We start from the raw sequence: 17,852 nt of genomic DNA, 5'->3' as shown, positions 1-17,852 counted from the left end.
CCTGCTGTGTGACGTGCAGCAGGGCTCTCAAGGATTGTGTCCACAAAAAGTAAGCAGGAAAGGGTTTAAGGCATTTTAAGTGAACATTCATGAGTCTTTTCTCTTTAACTGATGCCTGTCAAACAATAAGGAAAAATTGATGTTTCTTTTTTTATTTTAAGATTATTATTTAGTATTGCAGTGCCTAATTTTTGGTTTTAGATCCAGTATTTCTATTACACCACATAATGTTATCACTTGGTTTCCTACTATATAGCAATACTGCTCATTTCATTAGTATGAGGCTCACTTTTAGCTGGGACTCCAAGTTCCAAAGGATTGAACCATTGATGTTCTTTTAGTACTACCCACAATATTGCTTTCTCATCACTGTCATACTGGGGCAATATATCAAATAAAAACTGTTTCCATATCATGAAATCATCAATGCAGTTTATAAATTGGAACTGCAATGTATCTTAATGTAATTAAAAACCTGCTTGACAAATTACATTTGACCAACATCTTCAGGTGTGATTTTAAGGAGCTCTTGTACCTTAAATTACAATTAAAACAAAAAGAGACTAGCAGAAGTTGAATTTTATAAACAACCCCAACTGGTTGCAACTGTAATTTTGGAATTGTAACTGGAAGGATGTGGATTCAAATTCTGGGCTGGACCCTGCTTTGGTACTGCACTCAGAGCATTCCAGTAAAAATATCCGACAGCAGAAACTTCATTGTAAATAAGAGTTTGCTCTCATTCGACAATCCTATTATGTCCTTTCAGTTCCAAGATACAAGGCTCTTGTTACACAGTTTAGAGCTGAATCCTGAAATGCAAGTGTCTTTGAAGGTAAAAGAGGAAGATGAAGCATTCTTTCCAGTTTTTGGAACTTCTCAATGTATACAGAGGAGCTCAAAACCACTTATTTATAATAGTGTAGACAACAGCTCTGCACAGGAGAGCAGTTACTCCTACCACCAAATGCCTCCTCCACCCTCTCTTAAGCAGAGATCAAATCACCATTTGTCTTGGCTGAATCAGAAGTAATCCGAACCTGACTCAGATCTCCTTCATGCAAGAACTATTCACAAAGTGTACAACAGAAGTCTGTATAGCAATGAAGGAATTCCACAGACTACACAGTATCCGGAGGTGCACTGATTTCAAAATGATGTCAAAGAGACATACACCTGAGATATCTAAATATAAACCAATCAATTTGCAAACCATTTCTCCTTAATCCCTGTTGACACAGTCAACTTCCCATCCAGCAGAACAAAATGCATTGGAGTACAAATGTTTTTCAGCTCAGAGAATATTTTTTCACACAAGCTTTTACTAGTATGGTCAGCAGTTCTTTAAAACTGTAAATGCAATATTATTTTTTGTATAGATATTTCGATAAATTCAGTGTTTTAAAACGTTTAGCTCAGAAGGCACACCCTCAAAGCCTTATAGAAAAGTAGTTTCCTGAACATCTTTAAAATTCTTCTTGTCTGATTTTAGAATGTGTTTTTTTAATACAAATCAGGCACTCGGAGCTGTTGAAGTTACAGTGGAGCAAACTGAAAAGATCACAAAATTATATTTTCAAGTTCCTCACAAGTTTTATGACTATGTATTTCAGGGTAGGGATATCTTAACAGAAAATGTTTAAGCTTCAAGTACCAATAGTTTTCCCTTGAAGAGTGAAAACTGTATTTTTGTCTGTAATATTCTGTCTGTTCATTGTTTAATCTTAATTCATTTAAACATGTTCAATTTCAATTTGGTATTTCTAAAAAAAAAGAAACAGAAAATTTATTTTGATTAACAAAGGTGAAAAGGTGCATTCAATACAGTGTTCTTTCATAGTTCTACATGAGAAAGGCTTAAGCAAATTTACATAGATTTCATTTATATATACAGTACGTATAGAAAAAATACCTAAAAAATAACAATCAACTTCCTTCAAAAGCAGCAAAAGAAAATTACTATAAAGAAATATTTACAACTTTTGAATGACAGCCCATGGCAAACAGGCTGTGAGGATAATATCCAGAGGGTAAGCCGAGGATGAAGAGTGAAATCTGGGAAGAACTGAAGAGGTGACTTTGGAGCCAGAAGCCTACCCAAGCACATCTCAATTCTCCTCTTGTGAGAATAGGGCTCATTTGCATTCAGTAGAAGACTAAATATAGATTTTCTTTAAATAAATCAAAAAAGGCAATTCTACAAGTTCAAAAAATAAATATCCACACAGTTTTTCTTCTTCTTCGGCAAGACCTTTTTCTCTCTTTTTTTTTAGCATACAAGGTTCATATAAAGTCCTGTGCAATTTCAGATGTGTTGCTCCAAAAACAAAATTTCAACAACAAAAAAAATTACATTCATCTTCTTTCCTCTGCCGCCCGATGGAACCAAATGAATCCGATATACCTGAACTAGGGGAACACGCTCCTAGTCTGTCCTGACATTTCAGTATCGCAAACCAAAAGGACTGGAAAATGTCACATTTTCGTGTATCTTAGAAATACTCAAGAAACACTTCAGATATTTTAAAAAAATGCCTTGAGAGAAAGTTTTACAAAGTTGCATTTTCAGTACTTAGATTATTATATATTGTTTTTCTGAAGAGAACCAGGATGCACATACGCCCACCCTTTCATTATAAAAGCACTGTACTCCCACCCCAAGCCTTATAATGCTTACACTTATTGAGGCAGATAAATTATTGCAACTTACATGATTTGTCAGATACTTTTTACCTTTGTCAAGTCTTTTTACATTCTGAAGATACTAAGATTTTAGTTTTTCCCCACTCAGTATAGATTTATATTTGCATTAATCTACTTCCGTATATTATAATATGTGAGCACATATACCTTTACAAATACATGCACACACATGCTTTAACATATAATCTAATACATATGTATACATACTGTAAAATAGATGTATTCTAAAATGACCTACAGGATTTGGTTGAACAATCTTTCAATATAAGTGTAGGATACTGATGTCTATTTTTTTTTCCTGCAGTACAGGAATTGCTGAATTTACGGCCTGTAATACTTGGAATCCCATATACTGAAACAAACTGCACCTGAGGGTTAGCGGATTTCTGTCCCCTTGTTCTGAGTAGGTGAAGCAGCTTAAATGAATGCACTATTGAAATACCCACTAGGCAAGCTTGGCAACATGTCAGCACAGAACACAATGTGTTTCATCAATTCAAGAAGGTTTTCTATATTCTCATGCCTGTCACGGCATCATCTCTACATCAGGCATCTCAAATTCTAGGATTCTGGGGTTTGTTCTGACCTGAGGACCCAATTCAATGATTAAGATAATTATTCCCTTACAGTCTTCTACTGTTTATTATGCAAAATGTTCACTATCTTAAAGGCAGAGTTACCTGTATAACACCTGTGAGTCTCCAATTAGACGCATGTAGTAAATTAAATAATTTACTGTTTACTACATTTACATGTAGTAAATTCAATAATTTATTACACAATTGTAACCATTTTTTTTTGGAACTGAAGCAAATTCCAGAATACACAAGGCCACACAGGAACATGAAGAATTTGAGAGCCCTGTGCTACATAGTGTTAACTAGCCGCCTGGTTTTAAAACGCAAGTGGCTCACATATAATGCGGTGTATTGCCATTATCAAGAACCATCTCCTCATTTTCTCCTGTAACCATGCGCATCTGACCCGAGAGGCACAGCAGAATGTGCCGGCAGGCCACTTGGAGTTGTGTTTCTACCACCAAGATTGCTTGTTCTTTTCCCACTGAACAACGGAGGTGCAAATCAGTAGAGGTTCCATTAAAAATGACAAAAAACAAACACTTCATGGTTCTCTAATGTAAACAAAGAGCTAAGGACAGGATGTTGAGGAGAGTCCCGGTAAAGTGCTTTCTTCTAAATCAAGGGTGTAGAGTTGGGATTATACATCTGTATTCTTGCACAATAGATGTTCTACCAAAAAGTGCAACTAGCCAAAGATTTCAACATAAACCTTCGACTTCCCCCCACAAGACACAGATATTAAAAGAACTGCCAGTCCCTGTCAGATTCTAAGATAAAAGTCTTAATTCCATGCTTCAGTCTGCAGCTGCTGAATGAGAACGGCTTTTCTTGGTAAGGTAAACTCTCCTCGCTCGACCTACATTACAGCACATGGATGGTGAGACTTACAATATTCCATGTAATTTCCCATACAGCATTTTTAAAGTCTTCAACTTTTTTTTTTTGCTGTAAGTAATGCCCTCGAAAATAGTTGTTTTATATCATGGAAGCTGATTATAGTGGAATTTCCACTGTAGGGTGGTATCAAAGTTATCATATGGACCACATGACGATTAAGTAACGTCAAGCATGGAAATGTCGTTTATAAGATGGCGCACATATCGTACATGAGCCATCAAGACTGACGCCTGTCTCACAGAAATTGCCACTTCCCTCAGAAGACACAAATATTTCCATGTCTTAAAGCACTTATAGGTGTGGAGAGAAAAAAAAGACATGGGAAACATGTCAGATGGCACTCTCCTAACTCAATCCAGACAGTGTCTTCATCTTCTAGTCCAGCCTAAAGTAAAATCACCCCAAATATCCCTGTACTGTATAATCATTGCTATATAAAGCCATTAAGCCTATAAAGTGTAAAACACAAAACTTGTAGGCTACTTGAAAATTTTTTTCAGACCAAACAGCTTTTGGTAGTTCTATTGTTTTGCTCTGAAACACATGCAGACAAAAAAAAAAGATAAAATGTAAAACCTGTGCCAATAAAATGATTTCTAACTCTTAACGAACTGTATCAAGAATATACATTTACCACAAGCTTAATGCTTTATATCTTATACCTGCCAATTGTTCTCCAGAAGAACTTAAATCACGTTTATCTTTTTTTAATAAAAGAAAAATCCTCAGAAAATTGCCATTTTCTGATAGTCTGTGCCCTTCACAGGATGGCCACCTGGGGTCACCCTACAGCCAGGCTTCTGACCGTGAGGACAAATCTCACTACTCTGCTACTTCAGACCTCACAGCCGCCGGTGGAGCTTCATTTTCCACCCCTGCGGTCTTTCCCGATCATATATAGGTGATGCGATGGACTTATTCAGGGTGGGGGAATGATTCGTGCTCTAAGAACTCCTCGTCTCTCTCCTCTCTGCCGCCAGGTCACAGCGTGGACTCGCACTCCACCTTGCAGGTGGTGGTGGTGGTGCCTTTGCGCGTCAGCTTGAGGACGCTGGGCTTCTCCGTGGGGCTGGCCCCGCTCCCCTCGCCCGGTTCCAGGGCCTTCTTCTGCTCTTCCTTGGGCTCCTCCGAGGCGCTGCTGGGGTAGATGACCAGGAAAGCGGCGCTGAGGAAACCCAGGAAGGAGCCGCCCGAAGCCACCATGGGGATGACTCTCACGCTACCCACGGCATCCACCATCCCGCCGAGAGCCGAGGCCACCAGGATCTGGGAGATGTAGACCTGGCACGACAGGATGGCGCAGTCGATGCCGAAGCCTCTCTTGGAGTTCCCAGGGCTGTGGTGAATGTACTGCAGAAACGAGCGATACAGGAGTTTGAGTTGAACAACCTGGCCACACACACAACAATCCTGTCTATATTCCACTCAGTGGTCAACATTTGAGGAAAGCCCAGTCAAATAATCACACTGGCATTATATAGCAGTGGTGTGGTGGTTCTGTGACTAAGGATCTGCGCCTGTGGCTGGAAGGTTGCCAGTTCGTATCCCACTCTGTTGGGCCCCTGAGCAAGGCCCTTAATCCCAACTGCTCCAGGGGTGCTGTATAAATGGCTGACCTCTGACCCCAAGCTTCTCTCTCCCTGTCTACGTGTCTCATGGAGAGCAAGCTGGAGCCTGTGAAAAGACAAATTCCTAATACAAGAAATTGCATAGGCCAATAAAATTATCTTATCTTAGTTGATTTCAGCCTGACACAGACAATCGCCAGACATCAATCTTGTTGATAACCTGCAGTTATGGTGTCATGTGCAGTTTAGTGAAATCCCATACATGATTATAAAAATAGAGGACTTAGCTATAAAAGTTGCACATTCTTGTGCTGCACATCCTGTTCACACTGCTCACTGCTCAGAATGTTAACTGGTGGGTTTTCCTAACATGGTGCTTTTGTTTTTTGAAAAATATATTTTATTACATTTTTGCCTTGCCCTGATAAACAGCCATTAGGGTCACTTCATTAAAGATGAACCAAATCTCAAACAGAACTATTTAATTCATTCTTTCCTTTTCTAACTGCTTTATCCAATTCAAGGTCACGGGGGAGCTGGAGCTTATCCCAGCAAGCAACTGGCACGAGGAAGGGTACAACCTGGACAAGATGCCAGTTAAATGCAGGGCATTTAACTGACACAGAAGACACACACACTCACACCAGGGTCAAATTTATCACAAGCCAATTAAACCTACCAATATATCTTTGGACTGCAGGAGGGGACCAGTGCACCTGAAGGAAACTCACACAAATGTGGGGTGAACATCCTATACAAGCTCCATGCAGATAGCACCCCTGGAACTGAAGCCAGGGCCCCAGCACTGCAAGGCAGCAATGCTAACCACTGTGTCACTGTGCTGTCCCATTTATTTTTGATCCTCATAATAAAACATTTACATATTGTAAAGTCTCAAATTGATTGTCTTAGGGTAATTGTTGAAGAGAACCTCTTGACATATTATACTTTAAGATGTTAAACTTACTTTGTGTCCCAAAGACATGAAGTAACCATTAATGTACGAAGCTTGAAAATTCCTCAAGAACATGTTCAGCCCTGTTCAGCTTATGTACAGAGGGGTGAAAGAATAAATGTGACTCAGAAATTAAATATTCTAAGCACCCAATTCTGCAAATGGAATGTAGCATTCACACCCAGCCATGTGCTCAGGAAGTCAGCCCCACCTCTTTGATCTCGTGGTACTGGCCCAGCAGCGCGTATGGACAGTAGGAGATGCTCATGGAGATGATGCCCATGCTGCTGATCATCACCATGGACACATAGACATTGGGGAAGATGGCCATCACTGCTGTGCCGATGGAGAAGGCCAGGGTGCCTAAGATGTAGATGATCTTGATGCTGAGGTCGTAGTTGTCCAGGTACTTTTGGAGTAAAGCTAAAAATCCAACAACAAAATGAACACTTAATTATTAGTAAAGCAGCCTTCTCCAGCATGGAATTTTAATGATAATTGATTTATGCATTTAATGCATGTTTAGCGACTCAACAAGGTTATGGGGACTAATTTACATCTACAGCATACTGTACGCTGTCTCATTTTCAGAGAATTCCAATTTGGGGTTTTCATTGACTGAAATATTTTTTTTCTGAATTATTCAGGCATTATTTTCGGTTTATATTACGGAAAATATACAGCGAAAAAACACACTCAAATCTCTCTGCATAGCTGGATCTTCAATCCTGTTCCCACCCTACAGGCCTGGGAACCAGGTGTTAATCTGGACCAGCCTCCATTTGCTCTTGAGGGGTATTAGATGCATCCTTAACAGCTAACTGCATAACACAGACTCAATGCACGTCTGAATTATGCACTTTTTGCATGGTCTACCATGTTTTTCTTTCCACTGCTGCATATTTATCGGTTGCCACAACATACGTATTGTTCTGGTAGTGTTATTTATTGTGTTTGTAATGTACTGTCTACATTGGGTGGTGTTGTCGGTCATACTGTGTAGGTCCCAAGGGATCAGCGCAAATAGAAATTCCAATGTACATGGACAATATGACAATTACCTCTTCTACTCTACTCTAATATGTAGGCTGTGCTCAGACTATTTAGGGATCTTGGAGAGAGCGAAGGCTGTGCAAATTGCATGATGCTGCATTTATTTATCTATGAAACACTGCAATCTCAAACTACAATAATAACTGATTCTAAGGTTAATACTTTTTTGGTCATTCTTCATAATGGAAACTGTCTATGTTAATTAAGAACTGTATCAAATTTGTCAACATTTGCTCCACGAAACCAGTGGGGAAAATGTTCACGTGATCCATACAGGTGTTGGTGGGTTTGCATGAGTAGAGTCGAAGGTTTGCCATTACTCACCTGAGCATATGGCAGCTGTAGCAGCATAGATGACCAACCCCCAGCAACCCATCTGCACTCCTTTGTGGTAATTCTGAAGAGCAGTAGAGTTCCCAGCAGCCTGCAATGAGTGAAGCCAAACTTCACCTTCAGTATGAATGCTCTTAATAGGCCGCACAAAGTACGTAACATACAGTCAACTAGTTAGTGCCTTTTCACAGTTTAATTAAAAACCTAAAACTGCTTTATATACTGTTTTACCTTGTATAGGTGTAAACAAAATGCTCTTACCTTATTACAAAGCAATTCACGCTTGGAAAGCTTTACCAGATTAGTTCTGCTTAAAAAGGAAGTCGGTTTTATATTATTCAATTAATGCAAGGTATTACTGTAGAAACCATCTAGGCTGTTAATTTCTGTTAACAGTACCTTCACAACGTGACATGACTAAAAACAGTGTTCTCAATTTGAATCTGTTAAACCAGTGGATTTAAGGTGAACTCAAATACATAAAAACATACATATTGTTCTGTTATGCCCTTAAGTGTGACAAAATCTGTTTATCACGTAGGATAAACATCTCTAAGATTATAGACTTAACATCTTTTTCTCTTTAAAATAATAGACCACAAATGACCTGCTACCACTAGATCAGGGCACACCAGTTATCTCCAAGGGAAAAAGAGCTTGAAGAGGTGAAGGGGGAACTAGGTGTTTACCGTGGGGTCCCCCTCGAAGATGACCTGGCCCATGAAGTCGGTGTAGAAGACGGCCTCGGCGATAATGGAGAACCAGGTGAGGAGGTGGCAGAGGCAGAGACGCAGCAGCTCTGGGGGCATCTTGAGCATGGAGAGCCACAGCAGGCGCACAGTGGTCTCGGTCTCGCCCTCCTCGCTCTCCGTGTCGCCGCTGGAGTTGGTGTTCCCGCTCTGATGGCGCTGCCTCTGCCGCAGCTTCTTCTGCCGCTTCTGCATCTCGTAGATGTCGTTCAGGCTGCGCGAGGACTTGATGAGCACCACGGCGTTGGCCCTGCGGTAGCGGTAGCGGTGGGTGCCCACGCGGCCGTAGTAGGAGAAGGTGCAGGAGGGCTGGCGGTAGAAGGTGTGCCGGCGCCGCCGCATCGAGGCGGAGGTGTTGGACTGCTTCATGCCAGTGTGCGCTTGACCGTGGAGGCCGTTCGTGTCGGCGCCCGCCAGGCCTCCGTTGGGAGCTTTGGCTTCGAGAAGCTGGTTGTTCAGCAGCGTTTCCTGCCCGTCCCTTTCGTTCTCGTGGAGAAAATCGGAGAGGCGGCCGAACTTGGCCCGGAGGAACTCCTGGCTGCCCGCGCTGCTGCTGCGTCGCGGAGGGGTGCTGTGGTAGGAGGACAGGTGGTCCTGGAAGATGGAGGGCTCGATGTCGCACAGGAACAAGGCTTCAGCGTCCAGGTCCAAGGTGGCGTCTGTCACGTGAAGCACGGAGTCGCTTTTGCTCCTCACAATCTCCACGTCCAGGAAGTCCATGTCCATGTCGTGCTCAGAGTGGGCCTCGTTGTAAAGTCGGTAGGGCTGCTCTTCACCAATCAGGTCCAGCGGGGGGAGGGCGGGGGCCACCAGGCTGCCATTGAGCTTCACCGTAGACATGGTGTCTGCCTCCTCATCCAGGCGATCTTGCTGAGGGCTGTACTGCTGCTCTTCAATGCTGAAGAGGTGCAGCCCCACAGAGATGGTAAACAAAATGGCAGCGAAGAAGAAGAGGACCTGCTCCTGAGACTTGAAGATCTGGCCAAGGAAGGTATGGGTCCAATCTAGACCTCCCAGCATGTACCCTACTGCTCCTCCCAGTCCTGCAGAGGCAGAACAAGAGATATTTGTTAACCCACGATGTTCTTCTACATCAGATCGTTAAATGTTATAATAGACTTCCAAGAATGAGATTTCATGATAAACAAATTGTAACCATATTCAACCCATTCAAGATATGAGAAATATAGTTACAATAAACAAAAACTAATTTAAAGAGTCATATGAAGCAGATACATGTGCCATTACTGTTTGGTGAAATCACCTACTACTAGATATCAAATTATAAAAGTGTAATACACCTATAAATGTATAATGATACTTTACTTAAAAGTCAAGCAATTGCAATGTTAGAATAGCAGTAGATATACAGTATATATGCAAACTGGTGAATCAACAACTTCTACATAACAGTTCAAGGTCTGTGGATTGTATTACAAATGTCTACTACAGCGGGGAGTATTTTTTTGGTCATCAATGACCTATGAACAGAAGAAAAATCCAGAAACTGGAACTGAAACTGTCAAAACCCTTTTTCAACCCCATGTTGAATTCTTAAGTAAGAATCTTAGGATGAAAACTGGCCATCAAATCCTCGAAACACAGAGCTTCTTCTACACTGTGAGGGATAAAACAGAATTAGGAATTGGAAATATATTTGTATCCTCAGATTTCATTCTCAAATATTTCCATGCCATGTTCTCCCTGTGGTGTCTTTGATCATCTCTGAATGCTCCGGTTTTCCCTGACCTTCCAAAGGTTGTGCCAATGGGTGACTCCAAAACTGTCCGTGTGCGAGTGTGTGTCTTGCAATGGACACAAGGTGGGGTTATACCACACACCCTGGGCTTCAGGGACCAGCTCCTGTTTGCAGTCTGCCTCAACAGAAAAAGAAGCTTTCTGATAAAGGATTGATGAAGAATAGACACCTCATATCCCGTGTGTATCGTACTATATAAAAATAGGTTTGTGTTCCCCAGGTCTACACCTCATGCAGTGGTTTAAAATCCAGTCTCCTCAAACTAGGTACCAAGCTACAGACTGGTGTAATGTTCCCCCAGCTTTAGGCGTGGTATGTGAAGCCAAGTTAAAAATGTACCCTCTTTAGACTTCAAGAAAAAAAGATCTTCAACAAAGTACAGTAAAGATCCAGAAAAACTTGAGGCTTCAAACTTGCCTGCAAACAAAATACATTTTGGCCACTGGAATAGACTGTCTGCCTTTCCTGGGCATTTTTCTGTTATGAAGCAAAAGTATTTGCGCAGATGTTTTGTTCACGTTACAAAAACCCAGCTGGAAAGAGGGATACATTTGCCAAAAATACCAAGCTGAGCCTAAGATGGCTTACATCTTCTAGAAAAAAATCCAAAAGAAAATGCTAGTTTTTTTCCCCCCAATACTGTTTGAAATAGGAGTCCTCAGACGCGCAGTTTGCCCTTCTTCAGGCTCAGTGTCCGTTTCGTACGCATGAAAGGTCGGCATCAGTCTGTTTCATACCAGCAGAGAAGGCGTGGATATTCAGTGCCATGTCTTGTTCTTCTGTGTCTGCTACATCCAGCAGGTAGGCCCGGATTGGCCCCTCAGTAGCATCGGCGCAGAAATCCAGCACCACCACTCCTAGCACTGTCAGTACAATTCCGATGGGCTGGTTATTAAGAACATCACCAAGGGCCAGACCTGTAACACAGAGAACGAAACAAACACCGCTCTTAACATCAGAAGAGAACAACTATCATAAAAACATAAATATGCTTTAAAAAACCCTTAAAACAGACCTGCGTCACAACACACTAATTACATTTATTTTTACTTATCATAATTACATTAATTTACGGTTACAACCACAGCACCCAAGGGAAAAGAAACAACTATCAATTAAAATGAATTAATGTCAACACCTTTATTCTTCTTACAGTTTCAGTTCAAGTGACCAAGAAACGGTGGTACGTGTAATAAAACCCAGCCATCTTCTTTCTAAATGTTTTACCCAATCCAGGGATAGCAGAGCCATTTGCAGGGCACAATAAAAAAGCTCTACAATAAAACTATAATTAAATTTTGTCTCATATGGCAATTATTTTTGAAAGGATAGCCCCAGCTGACAGAGTTAAGACGGACCAGGGTTAAGGTTTGGTTTGGGACCAGGGTGTGGAGCAGTTCGTAGGGTTCTGGACCTGTAACTGGAAGGTTGTGGGTTCAAATCCCAGATGTAACACTACTATTCTACCTTTGAAGAAAGTACTTTACCTGAATTGTTTCAGAAAATAACTGACTGTAGAAATGGGTACAAATGTAAAACATGCTTTGGATAAAAATGTGAGCTAAATGAGTTAAGCATCAATTATCACGTTTGAAAAGGAACAAATAATGGGTTTATTCCATGCTGAAAAGAGAAGAAAGAAAACACAACGTTTCAGCCGTGGAGCCTTCTTCAGGTGTGTGGAGTAGGCTCCACAGCCGAAACATTGTTTTCTTTCTTCTTTTTCAGCATGGGAATAAACCTATTACTTGTTCCTTTGCAGCCTACGCATCCTGACGCAGCTACCCACCTGAATTATCATGTTTATTTGTTTAAAAGACTATGCAGTTTTTTACGTTTATTTTTCCATAACATACTGTATATGTAGCTGCAATGCTTAAATACGGTTAAAATTGTAGCTAACTGAATACCAACCTTAAATATTTTTCAAAAGAAGGGAGAGAATAAACATTTTATATGACAATCAGGTTCTGACTGAAAGTCTTATTAACATGTTGAAATTGAGAAACATGAATTAAGATGTTTTTAGTTGGTTACAGATATACCACATGACACTGTACCATATTATATACTGTATAAAAAAAACTGTTCAGAAAGGTCTTGCCCTTTAGACTAATATACCACTTCAGACCACTTAAAATTTACAGCAGCTGGACCCTTCGGAGAACATTATCTGATTACTGGGCATTGTGTGTGCAGTCAGGTATGTCAGTGTCACTTCAAACTCAACATCAGCTGAACAGAAGGTCCTCTATACCTCCAGATCATTCTGTGAACCAAGGATTTGTATCTATAAAAAAACACCTTTTTAATAAGCCCAATTACATACTGTAAATACTTTGCGTTTCAAAAGCTCAAGCACTAAAAATGGGGTGAAGAACATATCTGATCGGAAACTAAAATGGGGGACTTTATCTTGGAGTTCTCTTTTTGGAAATCGCCGGGCACTCCCCTGTTTTCATTTTGAAAAAGTGGCAAACACTTTGTGTATTGCCGGGCATGTAACTGTGTATGTTACATGCCAAACTTGAACAGAGTTCAGATTCCTGAGTGGTTGACCATGCCGCCTCACAAAGACCTCAATTATTTCTTAAAACAAGCTAGATGACAAAGGAACAGTGAGCACTACATAGTACATTCACCCAGCTTGCTGAACCATTTTCAACACTGCAAGTAATACATACGCTGTGTCACACTTTCATTGATATATCCATCTCTGCTTTCCTATTGATCTAAAGGCAACCTTTCTCTCACTAGCATTTTAGAATCTGTACTGTACATCTGTCAATGTCTCTAGCCTGAATGATGATGAGACTTCATGTATCATTCGGTGTTGTAATACTATGCCTGCAGTTTATCTGCTGTACTACGGGATTTACTACATTCTCAAAGAAGTAGCATTAGCATCTAGACTTGGTCCTTGAATTTCCTTCTTTCTTTCTTGGTCCATCCATTCCAAAATACAGTGAGTGATTCAAATGTTCCATGTTGGGGTTTTAAGGAAAAGACATTCTAATGACATCTATTGATTTAGAGGGCTCCTGAAGCACTTCACTCAGTGTGAGGCTGCAAGAGTGCTGATTTCAGCTGTCACAGGGTCGGGCTGAAACAGAAATAATCAGTGTGAAATGTCACATCTAATCCATCACGTGTACCACAAGCCCAGCGAGGAAGATCTTTTGGGCACTCTGTTTCAAGATCGTGTGCTGTTGGAGGTCGAGAAAAATGGGACATCTTTATCATAAGATCAGTGGGTCTGCTGAGAAACTCTGTAACAGATGAAATTCATCCTGATTTGCTATATTGGACAGTGAGGGTTGATTTAATAGGCACACCCATCAGTTATGTTTAACAGGAATGGTTTAGTCAAAAAAACACTAATGGCCAAAATACTAAAGGACTAACAAAGCATTTTTTTTTCTTTTGTTAGCCTTCAATTTTTCATTTAAGAGATGCTGTTAATATTGGTATAAATCATGGATCATGTATTTCAAGTCTTATCATTTTATGCTTTCTTGAAATACATGGTTTACTAGATAACAACACACATGGGATATGGATTTCTATGCTTGAAAATGTATCTGAATGTCATTTTCCATTGAATTATTGCCATTGTTTGAACATGTTGGACACTGATCAGCACCACGGATGGCAGAGCCTGGCTACAATGATGCCTTCTCTTTGCTGTGTGCTATTTTACTTTGCTTTCGTAGAAGTCAAATAATTTTTTTTGTCCCAGAAGACAGTAACAGCTTTCGGGAGAAAAAACAAAACAAAACAAAACAATAACACAAACAAGTTATTAGTCAAGCTCTGTCACTGAGAAAGGAAACTGCGCTTTGCTCAAACATGTAGCTATTGAAAGAGAAAAGTCAGAGTCACAGGTTTGTGCTTGTGTGTGGTGGCAGCGCCGTCCTACTGACAATGGAACAGACGCTGAATGGGGAAAGGGGTGATGCTTTTTTTAAATAAAGCTGGAGACAGGAAGTATTTCCAGATAGGCAATGAAAGGTAAAAGGGGCACAACAGGAAATATTTCCCTGTGAACTGGTTCCTACTCCTTTCCCATGTCACACAGACAGACCGAGTTTGCGCTGCTAGCGGTGCACAGTGCAACTGCTGATGTTTGCATTACTGACTATTATTGTGACTAGTTTTGGTGATGAATTATATATGAGGGCTCAGGAGCTAAGGGAACACGGCGCTCATTTGGTGGACCGGCTAAAGAGCATAGCAAAATCACTACATTAACACACAACACTCAGAGGACCCCAAAACCATCCGGAGTGTAAGAAGAAGCAACCAGCAGAATACTGCGTAACGTGTCTGAACATACTCGTTTTGTTCCAAATCCTAAGAAAGCATATGTAGCATGCTGGATTCAAGGAACTGCTTTTCAAAGGGCCTCTTACTTGTTTAACACACTCTTCATATTCCAATTCCTTCTTTACATTATGCTGGAAAGGACACAAGAAAGCTCGCAGACCACATTTACTTTGTGTTTCGAATGTAAAATTCGGAACACATCCATTTCCTGCAGGACGTGAGCGAGTCTGAAATGAAGTTAAATCTTCACCTGTCTTTAATTGTTTCTTTGCTTTTGCGGTAAAGTGCAGGAGTCAGTTGTTAGAAGATAGGGCTGATTCCCACTGAGATGTTACCATCCATAAAACCCTCAAAAAACAAGAGTGGACACCAACTCTCCACACTGGCTATTAAAGGAAACGAACGGTGTTCTTTCAAAAGAACTGTGCATAAATTTCTTAGTGGCATTTCAAAGCAGGCAACTGCTGAACATAAAAGTACTTGCGTCGATCACACACACCATGTTTTTGCATGAAGCAAGAGCATTGTTGTGTTCGTTTAAGCAAGCAGCTTTCTGGCACCCAGAAACAAATTATTCCAAAAGAAAATGAGAAATAAACCACCGTTTGGCCTCACCTATAACTGATCCATTGAGAAACAAAGCCACTCCGAGGAGGACACCCACACACAGGGCCAAGATGAATGGACGCCGGCGACCCCATCGTAGAGTACATCGGTCACTGGCCGACCCGATCAGAGGAGTGAATATCAGCCCCAGGATAGGGCTGAGGAACCAAGTCAGGCTGTAGTATTGTTCTGGAAGACCTGTAAGAAACAACCCGCAAAATGGCCAAAGTTAACATTGCTGTTAAGGTTAGAGTCGTATCATTTTACACTTGCCCACAGATGGCTGGAACACAGAAGACACCAGACAGAAGAGACAATTCTACTGACTTCCTGCTATATTCAGAAGACTATTTCCGACCTTATTTTCAATCAAATTCAAGTTTATTTTCAATCACATTTTTAGACAGCAAAGTAATTGAATATGAGTTTTCTGCTGGTGTTGTATTAAGAGGTAAATGAGCATGGTTTCAATATATAATTTGCAAAGGGAATAATAATATGTAGTAATTACACTGTAATACATAAAGTAATTATACAAAATTGAACAGTATATCAATGCTTTCATTCAAATACTGCAGAGATACTGCAGTTCAATAAACCAATACCTATTGATGTTAATACAGCAGTATTTCAACCTTTCCCCATTGTCGTCTATGTTCCAACCTCACAGTAACATACAAAAACCCAATTTCGTTATGGAAGGAACATGGGTTTTGCTGGGGTTTGTTAAATATGCAGGAGGAGGAGTCCAGTAGCTTCTAGCGTTTGGGAGCAATGTCGACTTTCGCTTTGTTGCAATAAAAAAGCACACCCATTCTGCCGCTGCTTACATCTATGTGCTAATGCGATGTCTCGCTTCAGTATTCATGCAGAATGATTAGTTTCATTACAATGTGCTAGATGTGCTCACCATTCTTCACTCAGTTCAGCCATTGAGAATTAAAATTATAATTAAATGTCATGGTAATCACAGAATGTTCCAGACATGCTCAATTCACAATTCAAGCAATTGCAACCCACACAGAAGCAGTTGGACCCCCCTCCCAGGAGTCCAGGAGTAACAGGCCTTTGCAAGACCTTGGATCTGCTTTACCAGTCCCAAAGCTAGGCAGCAGTAGGAAAGACTTAGGATCACAATGCTCTTGACTCATAATACGGGGCTGTACAAAGGCTAGCTAATCTCCCAGAAAATAATTCGAAGAATGACCTTAAAGAAAGAGCAATTTTGTTCTTTTAGGTTTTTACATGACTACTGTTCATTACAACACCATGCTGTAAAATGGAGAAAAAAAAAAGCTTTTCACACAACCAAAGGCCACGATTACACAATCCCCTAAATTACAGACATTGACTTCAACTACATAATTAAAACTGTGAAAGGTTAAAAATGGGAGTGTTGGCTCAGCTCCAACAGACAAAATTAACCCTCTATTCATGAAGCGACTTGAGTATCCTTTGGACACTCTAAAACACACATTTGCCCACTTCTAAAGCGCTGGAGCCCTTTATAATCATTGCAGTCTAAAGGTCTGCTTATTTGAAAGGACAGGCCATCCAAATAAGCATCAGTAAGAAGCATCAGAAAATAAGAAAAGAAAGCAGTTACAAAATGATAGATACTGTATATAAGTTGCAAAGTTTTTCTCAAGCATAACAAAGGTCTGGCCTTTGAGATCAACAGGACAATGTTATCATGCTAGGTTCTCACACTATTATTTCTGCTATCATAACACTTTCTAAATGATGAAGAATAAATATTAAACATGATTATTATATGCTCCCCTACCATCCTGTAGACCTGCTGCAATATCATACATATGAAAGTTTTAAATTATGTTAAAAAAGCTTCAGAGGTCAGCAATCATTAGTTGAATTAATATAGTGTCATTTTGGCAAAAAAATAAGAATTCAATATTCGATTCAGATATGGAGCAGTCATTAGGAAACAGCCCAAACTGTCAAGACTTTTAACATCATGTATCCCACTTAATAATTAACAGACCCAGTTTATTCACATTGGAAACTGAATACATGTGAGAAAAACAAAAACTAGCCTGATTTAAACTGCATTACATTAGTCCCATATTTCACTTATAGTGGTTCAGCTGTTAGCAGCTCACTTTACCATGAATCTCATCAGTGCTTTTCTTGAGGAAACCTACATCATCAGCACTCACAATGTGACGCGGCAACGTGCTCCCACAGCTGTTCAGTTAAAGTAACAGGGTCTGTACATCTCTTACCTTCATTTCACTCACACTTAGTCTCTGTTTATCTCTTGCACTTCTCACTGTACTGATTGTATTGTATGTATTGTATTAT

The 17,852-nt window shown here is 40.4% G+C and overlaps 1 protein-coding gene across 3 annotated transcripts in view; it reads right to left on the bottom strand.

Moving 5' to 3' along the window:
- Positions 1-17,852, bottom strand: part of slc45a4a (solute carrier family 45 member 4a) — an 84,371-nt gene continuing 66,519 nt past the window's right edge. For all 3 annotated transcript variants that reach the window (XM_088601799.1, XM_088601798.1, XM_088601800.1), the window contains 6 exons: positions 15,540-15,728; positions 11,336-11,515; positions 8,780-9,882; positions 8,082-8,181; positions 6,916-7,127; positions 1-5,531 (listed from right to left, as the gene is read on the bottom strand). In XM_088601799.1, coding sequence (XP_088457925.1) covers positions 5,163-5,531; positions 6,916-7,127; positions 8,082-8,181; positions 8,780-9,882; positions 11,336-11,515; positions 15,540-15,728 — 2,153 coding nt within the window. In that variant the 3' untranslated portion in view covers positions 1-5,162. The remainder of the gene's footprint in view (positions 5,532-6,915; positions 7,128-8,081; positions 8,182-8,779; positions 9,883-11,335; positions 11,516-15,539; positions 15,729-17,852) is intronic.

The sequence above is a fragment of the Lepisosteus platostomus genome, chromosome 12, assembly GCF_059453375.1.
Source record: "Lepisosteus platostomus isolate fLepPlt1 chromosome 12, fLepPlt1.hap1, whole genome shotgun sequence".
In the NCBI taxonomy this organism is placed as follows: domain Eukaryota; kingdom Metazoa; phylum Chordata; class Actinopteri; order Semionotiformes; family Lepisosteidae; genus Lepisosteus; species Lepisosteus platostomus.
Note: the sequence above shows the minus strand (reverse complement) of the source record. Positions and strands in the feature narration are given on the sequence as shown.